Source organism: Carassius auratus, chromosome 14, assembly GCF_003368295.1.
Source record: "Carassius auratus strain Wakin chromosome 14, ASM336829v1, whole genome shotgun sequence".
In the NCBI taxonomy this organism is placed as follows: domain Eukaryota; kingdom Metazoa; phylum Chordata; class Actinopteri; order Cypriniformes; family Cyprinidae; genus Carassius; species Carassius auratus.
Window position 1 is genome coordinate 22,274,001 of NC_039256.1, and position 15,993 is coordinate 22,289,993.

The 15,993-nt window shown below is 37.2% G+C and overlaps 2 protein-coding genes across 2 annotated transcripts; one reads left to right on the top strand and one right to left on the bottom strand.

Moving 5' to 3' along the window:
* The first annotated feature begins 2,358 nt into the window (after positions 1-2,358).
* etfdh (electron transfer flavoprotein dehydrogenase) lies at positions 2,359-10,398 on the top strand. Its single transcript, XM_026280713.1, has 13 exons — positions 2,359-2,566; positions 3,144-3,290; positions 4,115-4,344; positions 4,583-4,664; positions 5,242-5,360; positions 5,510-5,587; positions 5,920-6,066; positions 6,245-6,385; positions 7,883-8,026; positions 8,110-8,278; positions 8,423-8,605; positions 9,484-9,705; positions 9,861-10,398. The coding sequence occupies exons 1-13, from the start codon at positions 2,536-2,538 to the stop codon at positions 10,022-10,024; spliced, it is 1,857 nt and encodes a 618-aa protein (XP_026136498.1). The 5' UTR covers positions 2,359-2,535; the 3' UTR covers positions 10,025-10,398.
* Positions 10,399-10,434: 36 nt separating this feature from the next.
* ppid (peptidylprolyl isomerase D) lies at positions 10,435-15,331 on the bottom strand. Its single transcript, XM_026280715.1, has 10 exons — positions 15,163-15,331; positions 14,390-14,530; positions 13,981-14,087; positions 13,397-13,585; positions 12,905-13,027; positions 12,507-12,613; positions 12,064-12,208; positions 11,679-11,765; positions 10,993-11,035; positions 10,435-10,887 (listed from the first exon to the last, which is right to left on the bottom strand). Exons 1-10 carry the CDS (start codon positions 15,245-15,247, stop codon positions 10,799-10,801), a joined length of 1,116 nt encoding a protein of 371 aa, XP_026136500.1. The 5' UTR covers positions 15,248-15,331; the 3' UTR covers positions 10,435-10,798.
* Positions 15,332-15,993: the final 662 nt, after the last annotated feature.

Genomic DNA, 15,993 nt, shown 5'->3' on the forward strand with positions numbered 1-15,993 from the left:
CATTGTGCTATTCACTGATCATTAATGTTTTGTTTCTAGTAATTAAAACTCACAAATGCCCCATAATCAGCCACACATCACCAATAGCCCCTATGAATATTTTTCTTAACTTTTCCCTAATTATTTGTATCTCGTGGGACTGATAACATGCTGTGATGATAGGGTCTATCATGTTTCTATCACCATGTAGAATTTAATGAGGTGGAAAAGAGTAAAGTGAGCAATTACACAACACAGACTGTTGCAAAAAACATAACAGTGAATTTCACAAGCACTTAAAAAATAGCTACGGTCCGTTAAAGACCACTACTTTAAGTCCAGAAAGTCATCTCAGAAATCGGCCTGGTTTGGCAGACCCAACCATGTCTGACTGAAAATGCAAGCCAGATCAATCCAGATGCACACACTAAAACACAGAGAAATTGGACCCTAATCAGAAATAGGCCTATAAATAGGTCAGTCAGACTCACACACTGTGACTGACCTGGATTGGAAATGTCTTGACCATGTATGAAGCCTGTGTCGGCATGGAGACAGGCAGATAAATTAGGTGATCCTACTGCACATGAAGTAAAGTGGAAAAAGAGCTTCACTGACTGACAGCTTGCCATAATTATAGGTGAATCTTATGCAATCTGTCAAGAAAGTTCTTTCAGAAACTTATATTCACTGAAAATATTCATCATTCCAGTCAGTGTATATGATTAACTGCTTAATTTTACATTACATTTAGTCATTTAGCAGACGCTTTTATCCAAAGTGACTTACAAAAAATCTAAATAAAAAAAGAGCTAGTGCTATAACAAGTTTCAGTTAGCTTAACGCAGTACAAATAACACTTGTTTTATTATATACTAATAAAAGAAACGGATAGAAAAAATATATAGCAAGCTAGTGTTAGAGGACTTTTCGCTTTATTAATTGTGTAATGAATAAAAAGAAAACAGATAGAATACAAAAAGAATACAGCAAGTGTTACATTTTTCTTTCTTTCTTTTTTTAATTGGCTTCTTCGATATTTAAAGTTTTGGAAAAAGTAATATGGTATGTGATGAAAATATTAGATAATACCGGAGTTATGTCTTTTGAATCTTTTTGTTCCTATTTTAATTGATTAGAAAGAAAACAGTATAACATCATCAAAGCTATCCCACAGTCCATAATTCAGATGTCTTGTAGCTCTTCTCAAAATAATTTTACCCTTCGTTAATGCTGTCAAATGATTAATTGTGATTAATAACATCTGAAATAAAACTTTTGTTTGCATAATATATGTGTGTGTGTACTGTGTATATTTATTATGTATATACAAACACACACACATGCATGTATATATTTAAGAAAAATATGTTACATTTATATATTAAATATATTTATATATAATATCAGTTATATTAATATAAATGTACACATATGAATACATGTACATTTTACAGAAACTTTTATTTTGGATGTGACTAATTGTTTGACAGCACTACTCCTTGTCTTCCTCAGCTTTTGGTGAACGGAGTTTCTCTTACAAAACAAAAACCCAATATCATAATTCGGAAACTATTTGGGATGTGTATCCTTTTTCTTCAAATAAAAATTCAATCTTTTAAAATTTTTCTAACAATGAAAATAACATTTTAAGATCAAAAATCTAAATTTCAAGTTGAATCAAAAGCAAAGGAAGTCCACTCATCCTTTGTCGTTTAAGACGTCGATTTGGTCTCGATGTTAATTGTTCCTTTGTGTGGATCAAATAAATTGACTTTTTTTGTGATTGTAAATTTGCCTGTACCTTTTAGGAATATTTGCATTATTGGCATTATTTGCATTTTAACAAAGGGGGGAAACGTATTATTTGGTTTATTTTTGAAAGATGAAACAAAAAATCGTTCTCCAAAACCTACACTTGAACTGCTGAGACCTTTTCCATGAGTACAAAATCACCCCACACTGTTAACCAATACACATACACACTCAATATCAATCAATCAATCAATCAATCAATAAATCAAAAAAGAAATACATTCTGCATTTTTCCTCTCCACAGTTTCAGACACTCTTCTTCTGTAAGTCATTTTGCATACATGTACATGTTTACCATAACCACTATTATTTATTGTTATTATTATTATTATTATTTACATTTATTTTAGCAATTGGCTGTTTATGTACACTGTCTCTAATCCCAGACTGCAGAGCGTCCCCTACAGGCGAAATTAAATATTATCCTGACAGCTAAACTGAATGACAGATAACGTTACCTACCCTTCTCTTGAACACCTGATAAAGACTGCATGACCCTTCATATCATGAACAACGGATGACTCTTATCCATATGAGTTTATGATCAGCAGTCATTTGCAGTTTTCGGCGCGTTTTTGTGACGTCATCCTGAGCTGAGCCGCAGACGCAGACGCGCTGAGTTTGTTATGACACTTATTTTGTAACAGAGTAAACGAGGGGTGGTGTTTGTTTGTCCACACTCAACCTGGAAAACCACGGGAAGCTCTTGACCAGAGTCCCAGCCGCACATTCAGCTCACAGATGTTTCCAGCCTGTAGATTTTCCCTCCGAGGTACTGTCACACTTTCACTGATGTGTAGCCAGAACGCTAACCAAACGTTGTAAACATTTGATTCTACAAACCTGAGAGCATATATACTGTCCTATTAAGTTGTTATTAACCATGTTTACACGGTACATGGCACGAATCATGTGTTTATCTGTAGGTTTATCCGTCTAGCTAGCAGCAGTCACAAGGAAAGTAGGGTAAAGGTCACTCGGATATCGGTCAGAATGTAATTTATGTGTCCTTGTGTCTGAGAGATGAACAAGAAGAACGTGTTTCTGCGTTAAATATAAACAGGAAACGGATTTTTTTGTAAGCAAACCAGTACTGCTTCTTTTAAGTACATTAGTTGGCCTGTTACTTAAGGGAGGATTTTGTAACAGCTTTAAAGTTGATCCATTTAGTTCCATTTTGGATCAACTTTATTGATATACTTACATGCACAATAGACTGTATCTTTACACAGTTTGTTATACTAAACCGTTTGTTAATCAGATATGAAGTTTATATGTAACATGAGAATGGTATTGTCTGTGTTTCGTCTGTGACCTGAATGTTTTGTCTTTTATTGGTGTTTTTGCAGCACGGAGGTGTGTAGGTGCACTGAAGGCGATTCAAGCGGAGCATGTCACTCCTCAGTTGTACTCCACACGGAGTTCCTCGTCCACTGTGCCACGAATTACCACACATTACACAGTGTACCCCAGAGACAAGGACCCGCGATGGGAAGGTCAGTTCTGTGCTGCATGTTACCTCATCACTTTATCCTCTTAAGAGGTGAGCGCGAACACATTTTGGTTGGATAGGAGACAGAAGGAATTGCAGATTATTGGTTTTATTTACAGCAAGACCCGATAATTTACAAGAGAATGTGTGTGTGTATTTGTGTGTATAGTATATAAATAATAAATAATTGTCCATGTGTATGTGATATAGTGCATGATATTTTATTACTCCTTTATATATAGTTTATATTGTAATGTATGTATTACATAGTAAATATTATAAATTACACATATATTTTTTTGTTAGCCACTGGTTTGATAATTTTTTACTATTGTTTTGTGTGTGTGTGCGTGTTTTCACTTCTTTTGTTTGATTTCTGAATTTCTTGTAGTTTCATTTTTTTTTTTTAAATGTGCTTTACAAATATTGTATTGTAGATGTTTTAAATTGACTTTTTGTTGTTGTTGTTGTAAATAGTATTATAAAGTTGTTGCTCAACATTGTACTGTAAAACATTTGCTTTTCAAGACTTTACTGATCTGAAAGATAGCCTGACTGAATATAGCCTGTCACTGAAAATCATTAGCTTGCTGGTTGAGATTTGCCGCTCATTTATATTTAATATGAATAAATTAGCTGCTATATATCTCTGTAATAATGCCCATTTTATCAGCCATTGGTAGCCGAGTTGACATTTTTATGAATCTTGTCTTCTGATTATCATTGTATTTCTAGACAAAACCCACAATTAGATTTTGCATTTAATGGCACTCAGTGATTTTTGTATCAAAAAGAAGTTACTGTGATTGTCTGTTTTCATGTGTTCAGGGGTGGAAATGGAGCGCTTCGCTGATGAGGCAGACGTTGTCATTGTTGGTGGAGGTCCAGCCGGCCTGTCAGCAGCCATCCGGCTGAAGCAGCTGGCCAATCAGCATGAGAAGGAGCTGCGGGTTTGTGTGGTGGAGAAGGCGTCTCAGATCGGAGCTCACACGTTATCTGGAGCCTGTCTAGAGCCCACTGCACTCAGTGAGCTTATTCCAGACTGGAAGGAGAGAGGGGTACGAGCAAACACACATGCACACTGTAGCCCACTTAGGATCTATTAACACAACACAGACTTATCAAAATACTATATTCCTAATTGAAATGCAAAATAAATAAAAAAATAATAATAAAAAATATGGGAAATATGTTGCCATTCTGATTTACAGTCATGTTATCGATGAGCTTTTCCTGATTGTGTTGAAACTTGGACCAACAATGGCCATGACACTGATTTTGATCCATGTCTAACAGGCTCCACTGAACACTCCAGTTACAGAGGACAAGTTTTCCATTTTGACAGAAAAATACCGCATTCCTGTTCCAATATTACCAGGTAGGCTATTGCTATTGCATAAGGCCCATTTTAGAGAGTTATAAAGCTTCACAATTTGAGTTACATAATGTAAAAAAAAAAAAACGAATAAAACATATAAATGAATAAATTGTCTACTTGCTACATTGTCCTCAATGGTTTTATAAACTATTGTCAGTTTTGCTGTATTTGGATGAGCAGCTATCTGGGTGACTCGCAAATTTACTAGATTGATCAAATAATACATAATACTCTAATACATAAAATAAGTATGCTTGACCAAAGTTCTTGTGGGGAGAAGAATTTATTGAAGATACCAGACTTTTATACATCATAACAAATGTGCTACAAACAATAAAATGACACCCCGTGGAGAGCCAATGATAGTGAAACCTCATGAAGACGTGATGGGTTAATTATATGGGCCAATTGGGTCACACTTTTGTAAACAGAGTTTCAGCTGTTTGCATCTGAGACACAGTTAAATGTAAATGCATCTGACTTGAAGTGCACATAATATTTCACCATACAAGCTTTTGAAGATTTTTAAGACCGGTTCTGTCACAAGGATGCAATTAAATGCAATTTGTGAACACAGGACTTCCGATGAATAACCATGGAAACTACCTAGTTCGTCTGGGGCATTTTGTACGCTGGCTTGGGGAGCAGGCGGAGGAGCTGGGAGTCGAGCTTTATCCAGGCTACGCAGCAGCTGAGGTCAGGATGACTTCCTTATGTCAATCTACTTGTAGTTTGTTTGATGATGATTGATGTGCTTTACTAATTAAAATTACACTTTACAGTTGAAAAACTCTTGTTAACCTGTCTTTTTCCAATAATTTTTTTTTTTATATATATAAACACAGGTGCTGTTTCATGAGGATGGCAGTGTAAAGGGAATTGCTACCAATGATGTTGGCATTGCTAAAGATGGCTCTCCAAAGGTTTTTTATGTCAATATACCTTCCAGTACAGAACATGCAAATACCCTAAATACAAATACAACTTTAAAAACACCTTTTACGTGATAAAAAAAAAAAAATATATATATATATATATATATATATATATATATATTATTATTATTTTATACTTAAGAATAATTATCAGTCTAAAGCAGTCTGCTGAATGTTCACATCAAGGCCAAATGAATTACAGATAAAGATTGCAGTGAGACAAAATAAAAGGCTAACTGTGGGTAAAGTGATTCAGCTATGCAGATGGCATATTCATGTGCCATTACCACAACATTTCATGCTCTGTTGACCTCCTCCAGGATGTCTTTGAGAGAGGCATGGAGCTCCACGCTAAGGTCACTATGTTTGGTGAAGGCTGTCACGGACACTTGGCCAAGCAGCTCTACAAGCAGTTCAATCTCAGGGAGAACTGTGAACCGCAGACGTATGCTATCGGTCTTAAAGAGGTATGAAATCCCTCTTTGCTTCGATGATGCTTTAAACTTACATAAATATTTTCTCTTTAGTGACATCGTTTGAAGTGAAATCAGCTAGTTAATTTTCACGTTTGGAGTCACTGCTTTCATTTAAACGCTTGATGCGATTTTTATGAACTGATGAATACAAAACACTGCTTTCTTTTAGCTTTGGGTTATTGATGAGAAGAAGTGGCGCCCAGGACGGACAGAGCACTCAGTTGGCTGGCCTTTAAACAGGAACACGTACGGAGGCTCCTTCCTGTACCACCTCAATGAGGGAGAACCATTGGTAGCCCTGGGATTTGTTGTAAGTCATCTTATTTCTGAACCTTCTGGGTCGAACTCTGATTGAAGACAGGGTTTCAATGGATTTGCAAACTTCGTCTTTGAAAACTTAATCTTAAAGCAGAATGTTCTGGATTGATGTCTTTGTCAGGATGCTTTGATCTATATAGATACGATTGACCTCGTTCATCATATTCTTTCATGAGCTAAAACGATGTGTGAAAAGGCTTTCAACTTTTTGAAGTTGTTTCTGGTCAGGGTCTGCCATGAGGACATTCGCTCATCCTGCTGATGATGTAGCATATCAAAATGACTTTTTTCTCCCAATCACTTTTAAGAGGCATTTCACGGATTGCTTGTGATTCATAGAAAATAGTCTCAATTCCAGACATCTTGAGGAGTTCGGCAGTGATGACGGGCTATTATCCAATGTCGTCATGGCCCAGGACAGTACTCAGACTGATTGGTCACAGGTGTCTGGAGATACAGTGCAGCGTTTGATTGACAAAACTAAATCAAATCTCATGATTGCTCTGAATTGTTTGTTCCTTAAATGCATTTAATTTGCTTGCTGAGCTGTTAGCAGAGGTATTGCAGTTTTGAGAGACATCGTGTGAGAATACACAAATGTTCAGAAGTCTGGGGTCAGTAAGATTTTTATTTATTAAAAAAATAACAAAATTCTGAATTAATACAGCAAAGATGACAGGAACATAATTATAGTGTTACAAAAGACTTCTATTTTAAATATTTTTATATTCATCATAGAATCCTAAAAAAATGTCTCAAGGTTTCCACAAAAATATTAAGTAGCACAACTGTTTTTAGCATTAATAATAATAAAAATGTTTTTTAAGCACCAAAACAACAACAAAGAAAGATTTCTAAATGGTCATGTGACACTGAAGACTGGAGTAATGATGCTGCAAATTCAGCTTTGCCATCATAGAAATAAAATGTAATAAGTTGAAAAACTTTATATTAAGTGGCCTTAACTACTATGTACTTACATTTTAATTAATAATTTAGTACAATGTACTTATTGTGTACATACATGTTTTTACATTGTACTTATATTTAAAAAAAAACTACATGTAATTACATCTGTATTTAATTTCTGTAATTACATTTATAATTACACTGTTGACCCATACTTTACACCTTAACCCACCCTTAAACTTACCCATACCTCCAACCCTCTCCCTAACCTTACCCCTATCCCACCTCAATAGCAGCAAAAGTGTTTTACAATACAATATGAACACAATAAGTACATTGTATTTATTTATTGTGTAAGTAAATAGTAGTTAAGGCCACCTAATATAAAGTGGGACCAAAAAAAGTTCCCTACCTCAGTCTTTTGATCAGTACGGTATTTGGGCCGAATACTATGGTATTAAAGTCCTTCTCAGCTCATCGTAGCAGGTTACAGTAAGCAAGGAGGGCAGAGCTTTGCAAACATTCAGTGCAGTTATTCTGTTCTGCTGAACTGCAGATATGTTTGTGTATGTCTCCTCAGGTAGGTTTAGACTACACAAATCCCTATCTGAGCCCATTCAGGGAATTCCAGCGTTGGAAGCATCACCCGTCTATAATGTCAACCCTGGAGGGGGGCAACAGGATAGCATACGGAGCCAGAGCCCTCAACGAAGGAGGTTTCCAGGCATGTCAGCAACATGAAATTCTCAGTATATATTCCTCTGTTTTCTCTTGATGAACTTCTCTCATTCGTGATCTCCCCTCCAGTCGATTCCTAAACTGACGTTCCCAGGTGGCATGCTGATAGGGTGCAGTCCTGGCTTCATGAACGTGCCCAAGATCAAAGGCACACACACAGCCATGAAGAGTGGCATGCTGGCAGCCGAGAATGCCTTCAGCAAAATCACAGATGAGAATCTGCAGTCAGAAACAGCAGGTAGCCAACCCAGACATCTTTGCAAATTAGCTGAGGTGCAACTTACAGGGTAGTAAACATAGTCTAAGAATGTTAGAATAAATATAAGGTGTCCAGGTATCCTAAACGGGGTGTGTTTTTGTGTTCTTTTCCCTCCTCTGTTAGGTCTTTATATTCCTGAATACGAAGAGGCTTTTAAAAAATCCTGGATCTGGAAGGAGTTGTATTCTGTGAGGAACATCAGACCATCGTTCCATAACTATTTTGGTCTCTATGGAGGGATGGTGTACACTGGAATATTCTACTGGATCTTTAGAGGAAAAGAACCATGGACTCTGAAGCATATTGGTAAGAACAAAGAAACGCATTATACAATGTTTGCTTGGTTATAACAAAAGCTTTTCATTTGAATCTAACATTGCAAGTAGATGCAATTTCTGAGCTATAAAGTCATTGCAGTGTATTTGTATTTGCTTTATATATGTATATGTATTGAGCACAGGAAACAGGCTTACTTTGAAGAGTGGAGTTAATGTCTTATTAATGTCCATTTATGAGTCAATTTTAGACTTTTAGGATACTTCTATAGATGGAAAATGCTGGGTGAAATCCATTTCATATAGTTTGTTTTGTTTTTGTTTCTGGGAGTACACGTTTTTATCTGCTGGGAAAGTGGTCTTGTTAAAAACTACTACTTAGAAATACATTTATTAATCCTGAAAAAGAACTAGAAGTATATGGAATTAGAACTTTGAAATAAATGAAATACTGCCAAATCCTAAGTGAATGAGTGTAAAAATAAATTTAGCCATTACCTTCCAAAAGATTTGAAATGCCCAAAGCAACATGGGTTAATATAGCATAAATGCTTGTTATTTTCAGGTTGGTCCTTAGGGGGTGTGGTTAGATACAGATCCAACTCCTCCCACCTTACATATACCTAAGCCTACCTGGCTCCACCCCCTGATCCCTAAACCTACCAATTTCCATTATGTTATGTATTTATTTATTCTCATAACTTTGGTTAGCCAGAGGGCCCCTTCCTGCCTGAGCAGGCAGTTCTTGCACAGAATTAGCTTCGGTTTGGGCCAGACTGCATGCTAATAGTCAGATACGTTGCTATGCAAGGCTACCACTCAGTTCACTAAAGAAGTGGACATCTGCCATCTGTTGCAATTAATTTTTTATATAAATAATTTTATTGTAAACAAATGAATTTACTGTAGGTCTAGACTCTGCTCAGCTGAAGCCGGCTAAAGACTGTACACCCATCAAGTATCCGAAGCCTGATGGGAAGATCAGCTTTGATCTGTTGTCATCTGTAGCCTTGAGTGGGACCAATCATGAGCATGACCAGCCACCCCATCTGACGCTGAAAGATGATAGTGTTCCCGTGGCCCAAAACCTTGCCATTTACGATGGCCCGGAGCAGAGGTTCTGTCCTGCTGGTATGTAACTAATGCTCTCTCAGTGTTTCTGCTGCATTTAGGGATAGAGACACCTGATAATACAAGATCAATGAGCTTTACATGTTGAGGCTGATGAAAACATCTGATGAACAAGCTGCCAGTGTTTAGACATTTTTTTCCCTGCTGTCCCACAGGTGTATACGAGTATGTTCCTCTGGAGACGAGCGATGGCATGAGATTACAGATCAACGCACAGAACTGCGTCCACTGTAAGACCTGTGATATCAAAGACCCCAGCCAGAACATCAACTGGGTTGTGCCTGAGGGCAGTGGAGGACCAGCCTACAATGGCTTGTGATTCAGTAGTACATATCGTTTTTATTATTGGGCACATCGCACAAGTTCAGAATCGTTTTACTTAACTTTCAGGGCTAAAACTTTTAAAGACTTTAGAGTCCTTCTGATGTGCCTAAGGAGCAGAAAGTCCTCAGACCGTGTGTGATGTGAGCTTGAAGTGTAACTACATAAAGTGGCTTTGCATATTTCAGGTTTGATCAAGTTGTAACATTTGAAATAATTGTATATGTAATGTCCATCAATGGAATGTCAAAAGATGAAGGATCATGTTGGATTAACCAGTGGACGTGATACGGTTAGCTGTAAATTGACAGTTTTGTATATATTGTCAAAGTAGGTAACTGTAACTGGTAGAAATAAATTAATTATTCCATTCTGTCGGTATGTTTTATAGAACTACAAACACAAAAATCCCTGAAAAGATCAATTGTTTTATTTCACACAACTGACCGGACTGAATCTCATTTCATCAAAAGAAAAGCCAACATTTGATAAATGAACCCACAAACAAACAATATGATCTTCCTATTCTTTCTTGAACCGTAATCAATACAAGACATCTTTAGATCAGCTTACTAAAAATGCACAAACTTTTTTTAATTCACTCACAGACAAATCGTTTTGTAACTACGCAGACAAAATGAAATCTCCTTCCGAACTGGAAATTTCAGATTTATCCCAAATGAAAGACTCCAAGGCCTTCTTTCCCCAGCGTTAGACTAAAATACTAAGACACAAGTGCAGGTAGGTCGGTGTGGAGTGAGGTCAGTTTCTGTTACGCAAACATTTTGGCATAAATCTTCTTTTCTTTCTCTTTCTCTTCCTTCACTTGCTGCTTCACTTTCAGCATTTCATTTCCAATCGCTGAAACCAGAGAAAGGAAAATTTTAAATATATATAAATATATATATTAACAAATCATAAAAGATATTTTAAACCAAATTCAGAATTTGTAAAGCGCTGTTTAACCTTTGTCATCTGGTGCAATCTCCTGTGCTTTCTTCAGATCAATCTGCAGTTTAAAAACACAATAGATGAGTGCTCTTTAGAAATAAACAGTCATGTAAATTGGAGCAATTTTCTTTTTTTTGTAAGACTGATTCATTTAAACTTTTAAAGCAACTCTATTTAACCTTTTCAGTGTTCAAATTTTTCGAAATGTATGAGCGAGTACATCATAAATTCATCTACCAAACCACCTTTTTGTCTTATCCCAAATCACTATGGTACATTTATTAGAAGTGATTGTTTTTTCCGCTGCGGAGTAACACATATCTGCGTGAATCGCCATAGACATAAACTTGGTTACAATGTTCTTCCGTGGGATGCGTGTAGTTGGTCTATTAAGCACTAGAGTGCCAAAATTTATATAGTGTTGCTTTAATATCTGTCTTTGTTCTACATTCAGTAATTAGATTGATTCTCTCTGACAAAAGTAAAGCTCTATTTGTGGCTGAACTAAAAATGTTGAATGATCGGTTGTCTTTAGGCTGATTAGCTACAGTGTGTGCACAAACTGTGAGCAACAGTTTTGGTAGTTCTCAGATATCTGAGGTCACTGAGGTGGGCTGCTCTGTTCGTTCAACCGAAAACGTTTGCGAACCACTGATTTAGAGTTGGAAGAATGTGTATTTCTGTCCATGTAGTGTTGGTACCATGGCCTTGTTGAATTCTTTAAGTCCCTGCCAGGCCTGAGCTCTCCTGAACAACGCTTTAGTGTTTGTCTGGTTAATCTCCAGGGCCTGAAAAAAAAATAAAAATAAATAAAGTTATAATACATGAAACAAGGAGAAGCGAGGAGAAAATAAACTTTTACAGGCCATTTCAAGAACTCTGAATCCATTAAAACTGTTCCTTAAATAGAGAGAGTGTGTCTGGTGATCTATAAACATTAGCGGCCGTGACAAGGTTATTTCAAGAGCGGTGAAAAGCTGAGGTACGTCATTATAAAACACCAAGGCCCTTTGCTTCTTATATCCTGTAACCCAGATGCAACTGGACACCATTCAGTGGGCTCAATGTCAGAAGGTCCCATGTTACCTCATCACAGCTCTCAATAGCTTCCTGCCAGAGACTGAGTTTGAGTTTGCAGGCAGCCGTGTTGAGAATGCAGCTCAGGGCCGTGGGCTCCAGCTTTTTTTGGGCACTATCATCTTCCAAGGTGTTTCCACAAGTCTCTAGATACCTGTGGACCAAAACAACCTTTGCTGGGTTATAGTGATGCATACAGACATGTTGTAGTCACAGTGTTGTCCGACAATGCTCCCTTTAGATTACACAGTTAGAAATCTTGCATGTCAAACAGGTGCTTAAGGAAATGTCATCATGACATAAGGCATTTTGAGGAAAGGAACCTCAGCTATAACAGCATGGTTAAAAATGTTTGACAAATCGAAATCAAGTGTGAAAAGCTGTCTCCTTAATGTCACGGTGCAAGCGTAATGCAATAATGGGGCTTAATGGCAGACTAGACAAGTGTTCACCTGAGAGCTTTTGAATATTTCTTGATGGCCGACTGCCAGTTCTGAGCCTTGAAGAAGTTATTACCGATGTTTTTCACATCCTCTGCCACAGACAAGACTTTGTTGGTCTAGAAAGAGAGTTTCGAATAAAGTATTGAAGGTTTTTTCTTTTTTCTTAGCATGTAAATCACATCCCAGCTATAACTGAATATAATACATTGTAATATGTTACATATTGTGGCAGACTCCAAAACCACTGCCATAATACAAGTATCCTTAGAAAGCTTAGGTGTTCCTTTTCCCTTTCTAGTGCATACATTCAAAAAGAGTTTCTGAGTTCAAGTGATTCTGGATTTTATAAAGCAGGTGATATATATAGTATAGAGTATATGCAAGTGAAGATGAAGAAATATAATGACATCTTTAAAGTCCACGTCAGAGTCCTCGGGGAAGTCTGGGTATGTGTCTCCTGAGCCGTCATTAGGTGCGATGCCCCAGTTATCACCTTCCTTATGTTCTCCACATTCAGCAATAATGCAGGGCTGAGAGAGAGAGAGAGAGATGATGGTTACAATCAATCTAAATATTCTGTTGCTCACTCGAATAAAGAAAATACTTCATTTCCTTACTGGAGAGAAAAATGGTCACACACAATGCCTACTTTCAAAACATTCATTCATCACACTTAGCTAGTTCAACTGTGCAGAACATGCGACAGACTAAATTTGCAGGTGATTAAATCTTGATTAGGGTGACTAAATGACTGTGAAAGAAAGATCTCAGAAATAGCTGTCTTTCGGATCCAGTTAAGATCTCTTGACGCTTTATAGTTCTGACCATGAAAGCATGTGTCACAATGCCATGATGCATTTAAGAAGTCAGAGATGTTTGCGTGTTTTTAACATGGTCACCTTCACAGGATTGTCGTCCGTTGTTTCCATCCCCTCCAGCATCTTCACCACCCCCATTCCCTTCAGCACCTGGCCGAAGACGACGTGTTTGTCATCCAGGTGCGGTGTGGGAACCGTGGTTATGAAGAACTGTGAGCCATTGGTGTTGGGGCCGGCGTTCGCCATGCTGAGCAGCCCCTCTCGGTCATGCTGGGGGGAAACCAGAGCGAAAGACCACCGGATTACTAAAGCACAATCATCGGACAAGAAACACCAAAGCTTTATCTGCATCTCATTTTATCCTCAGAGCACACACCAGGAAATTAGCGGATGCCTCAGGAAGATAGATCAAGTGCTGTATTTGGTTTATTTAATATCATAGCGATTACACAGACTGATGGCTTTGATTAAAGGAAAACTTCACTAAATAAATGGACAGTTTGTCAGGGAATATGTGCATTAAACAAGGGTTGACATATGTTGGGGAGGGGTGGTGTGACCAGAATCTAGGGATGGGCGATATATCGCATGTCACAGGAGTGGAGCAAAATGTGATCTTATTTTTGGGTGAAATAGTCTTTATTAACGAAGCCACTCTGTGGTACCTTGTAGTAAAAGTTTTCATCCTCAAACTTGTCCCCATAGATGCTCTCTCCTCCGGTTCCATTCTGATTAGAAAAGTCTCCACCCTGGATCATAAATTTCTTGATGACTGAGGGGTACAAAAATAAATACAAATTATTACATACAAATCATTACTGAATGAAATTTAATAAACTGTTTTCTAGAGAGGGGATTTCCAGTTGTATGTCATGTGCCAATTGTTATAGTTTGAAATTATGAGCTTGGCATTAAAGCGGGAAAGCGAGCATATAGTAATTCCCCTTAAATATCCAGGCCTAGAAATCCTAGAAACCAATGCCTGATTTGTCCAGGTTTTTCCACGATTGTGTGAACCCTGCGCATTAGATCATTACATGCGTCTCCATGTAAACGGGAGGTCAGGACACTCACTGCGGTGGAATGGACAGCCCTTGAAGTGCAGTGGTTTTCCGGTGCTTTTGCCGATCCCTTTCTCGCCGGTACAAAGAGCACGGAAATTCTCTGCTGTCTTAGGGACCACATCAGCAAAGATCTCGAACACTATACGGCCAACTGCAAAGAGATAAAAACAGCAGGAATTAATCATCAGACTGTTTCATTGATCTTTACTTATGCATGAGATATTACATATTTTACTGATGTTATACTTTCACATTTTATTTCAATCCCTATGTCCTTTTTTTGTACATTTGATATGCCATTCTGACCATATTGAGAACTTAAAGTCTACTGTTTAATTTTTAAAGGACTGTTTCAGAAAGGTAGAAATGTGCAGTCACCGTTTCTCTTATTTATTGCCTTTTCGTAATTTGTATTTTTTAATATTGCTGAAACATGAAATGAAGCAACACATGTAATATTTCTCATGTAAAAAAAATCACCCCTATGTACACTCATCTATAATAAAGGAAACTAAGTTATATGTTTTAAAACTTAAAGTATGCATATTTAATAATATTTTAACATAATTTGAAGGAGACATAAACATTGACTGCACAACGCGTAAACAGTACACCATCCACTTAATGCAAGATTTACACTGATTTTTTTAAACAGTTGTATCTGTGGTTGAGTTCAGTGCTTCTATTTCTGTCTCTTTCTTCTCTGCAGTTCCAGGCATGCGGCAGAACACAGCAGCATGCGGTCATTCGGCTTCTTTCTAAAGAAAAATAAAAGATTCTGACCTCTTTCGCCACCGATATCTACGTCAAAGAATACCCGAGGGTTGTCTGCGTTTCCAGGCTTGGCTTCAGGTGTTGGGTTTGACATTTTCTTTGATTTGATAAGGAAATGATTCTAGTCTGAATGGACGGGTCACTGGAATATTCTATGAAAGGAAAGCACTAGTAAAGTTGTAACTGAAGCATAAGTGAGCGTGTAGCGCCCTCTACTGCTCTGGAGTCTAGTTCAGTGCGAGCCCTGTTGGACTGCTTGGTTTGATATACTTATCCTTTCACAGGCATGTCAACCTCATTTTATTATTACTGAGACCCTATCAATAAAAATTAACCATAGCAAAACATAAAATAAATAGCTTCAACCTATTGCAACCTGCACTGTGTGGTTAAATAGATATCATTTTAATCTAATACAGTTACTAATGATATGAATGATTGATGAATATCAATGGTCTTTGCCATTTTCTGAGTTAACAAAATTTTTCGGTTTTCATTAGAAAAGACCCATTTTGCTCTAAGAAAATATTACAATATTGCACCTAATCGTTTGAAAATAAAAAAAATAAAAATCCAGTCTAGGCAATACTTTAGAGGTAAAACCATACTCTCAAAAATTTATTGAAAAGGTAGTGCAGGAGTGAGTTGTGTACCATTATTAACTGAGATTGACCACTGATAGAGACAGGACCACTTATAAACCTCTTTTAGCTGCAGGATTATTGCTTTCTAGTTCCTATCGTCTGTCTGAATGTACAGTGACCCTTGTCAAGAGGATTTGATTTATATGTAATTGAGACTTTATGGGCTACTGACAATTTAAACCACAGATATGAGGTA

Coding starts and splice junctions, on each gene's coding strand:
- etfdh (XM_026280713.1), top strand. CDS start 2,536: ATGTTTCCAGCCTGTAGATTTTCCCTCCGAG. Junction 8,606..9,483: donor ATGGACTCTGAAGCATATTG/GTAAGAACAAAG, acceptor AATTTACTGTAG/GTCTAGACTCTGCTCAGCTG. Junction 9,706..9,860: donor GCAGAGGTTCTGTCCTGCTG/GTATGTAACTAA, acceptor GCTGTCCCACAG/GTGTATACGAGTATGTTCCT.
- ppid (XM_026280715.1), bottom strand. CDS start 15,247: ATGTCAAACCCAACACCTGAAGCCAAGCCTGGAAACGCAGACAACCCT. Junction 12,614..12,904: donor CTGACGTGGACTTTAAAGAT/GTCATTATATTT, acceptor CTCTCTTTCTAG/ACCAACAAAGTCTTGTCTGT. Junction 10,888..10,992: donor GATTGCACCAGATGACAAAG/GTTAAACAGCGC, acceptor CTCTGGTTTCAG/CGATTGGAAATGAAATGCTG.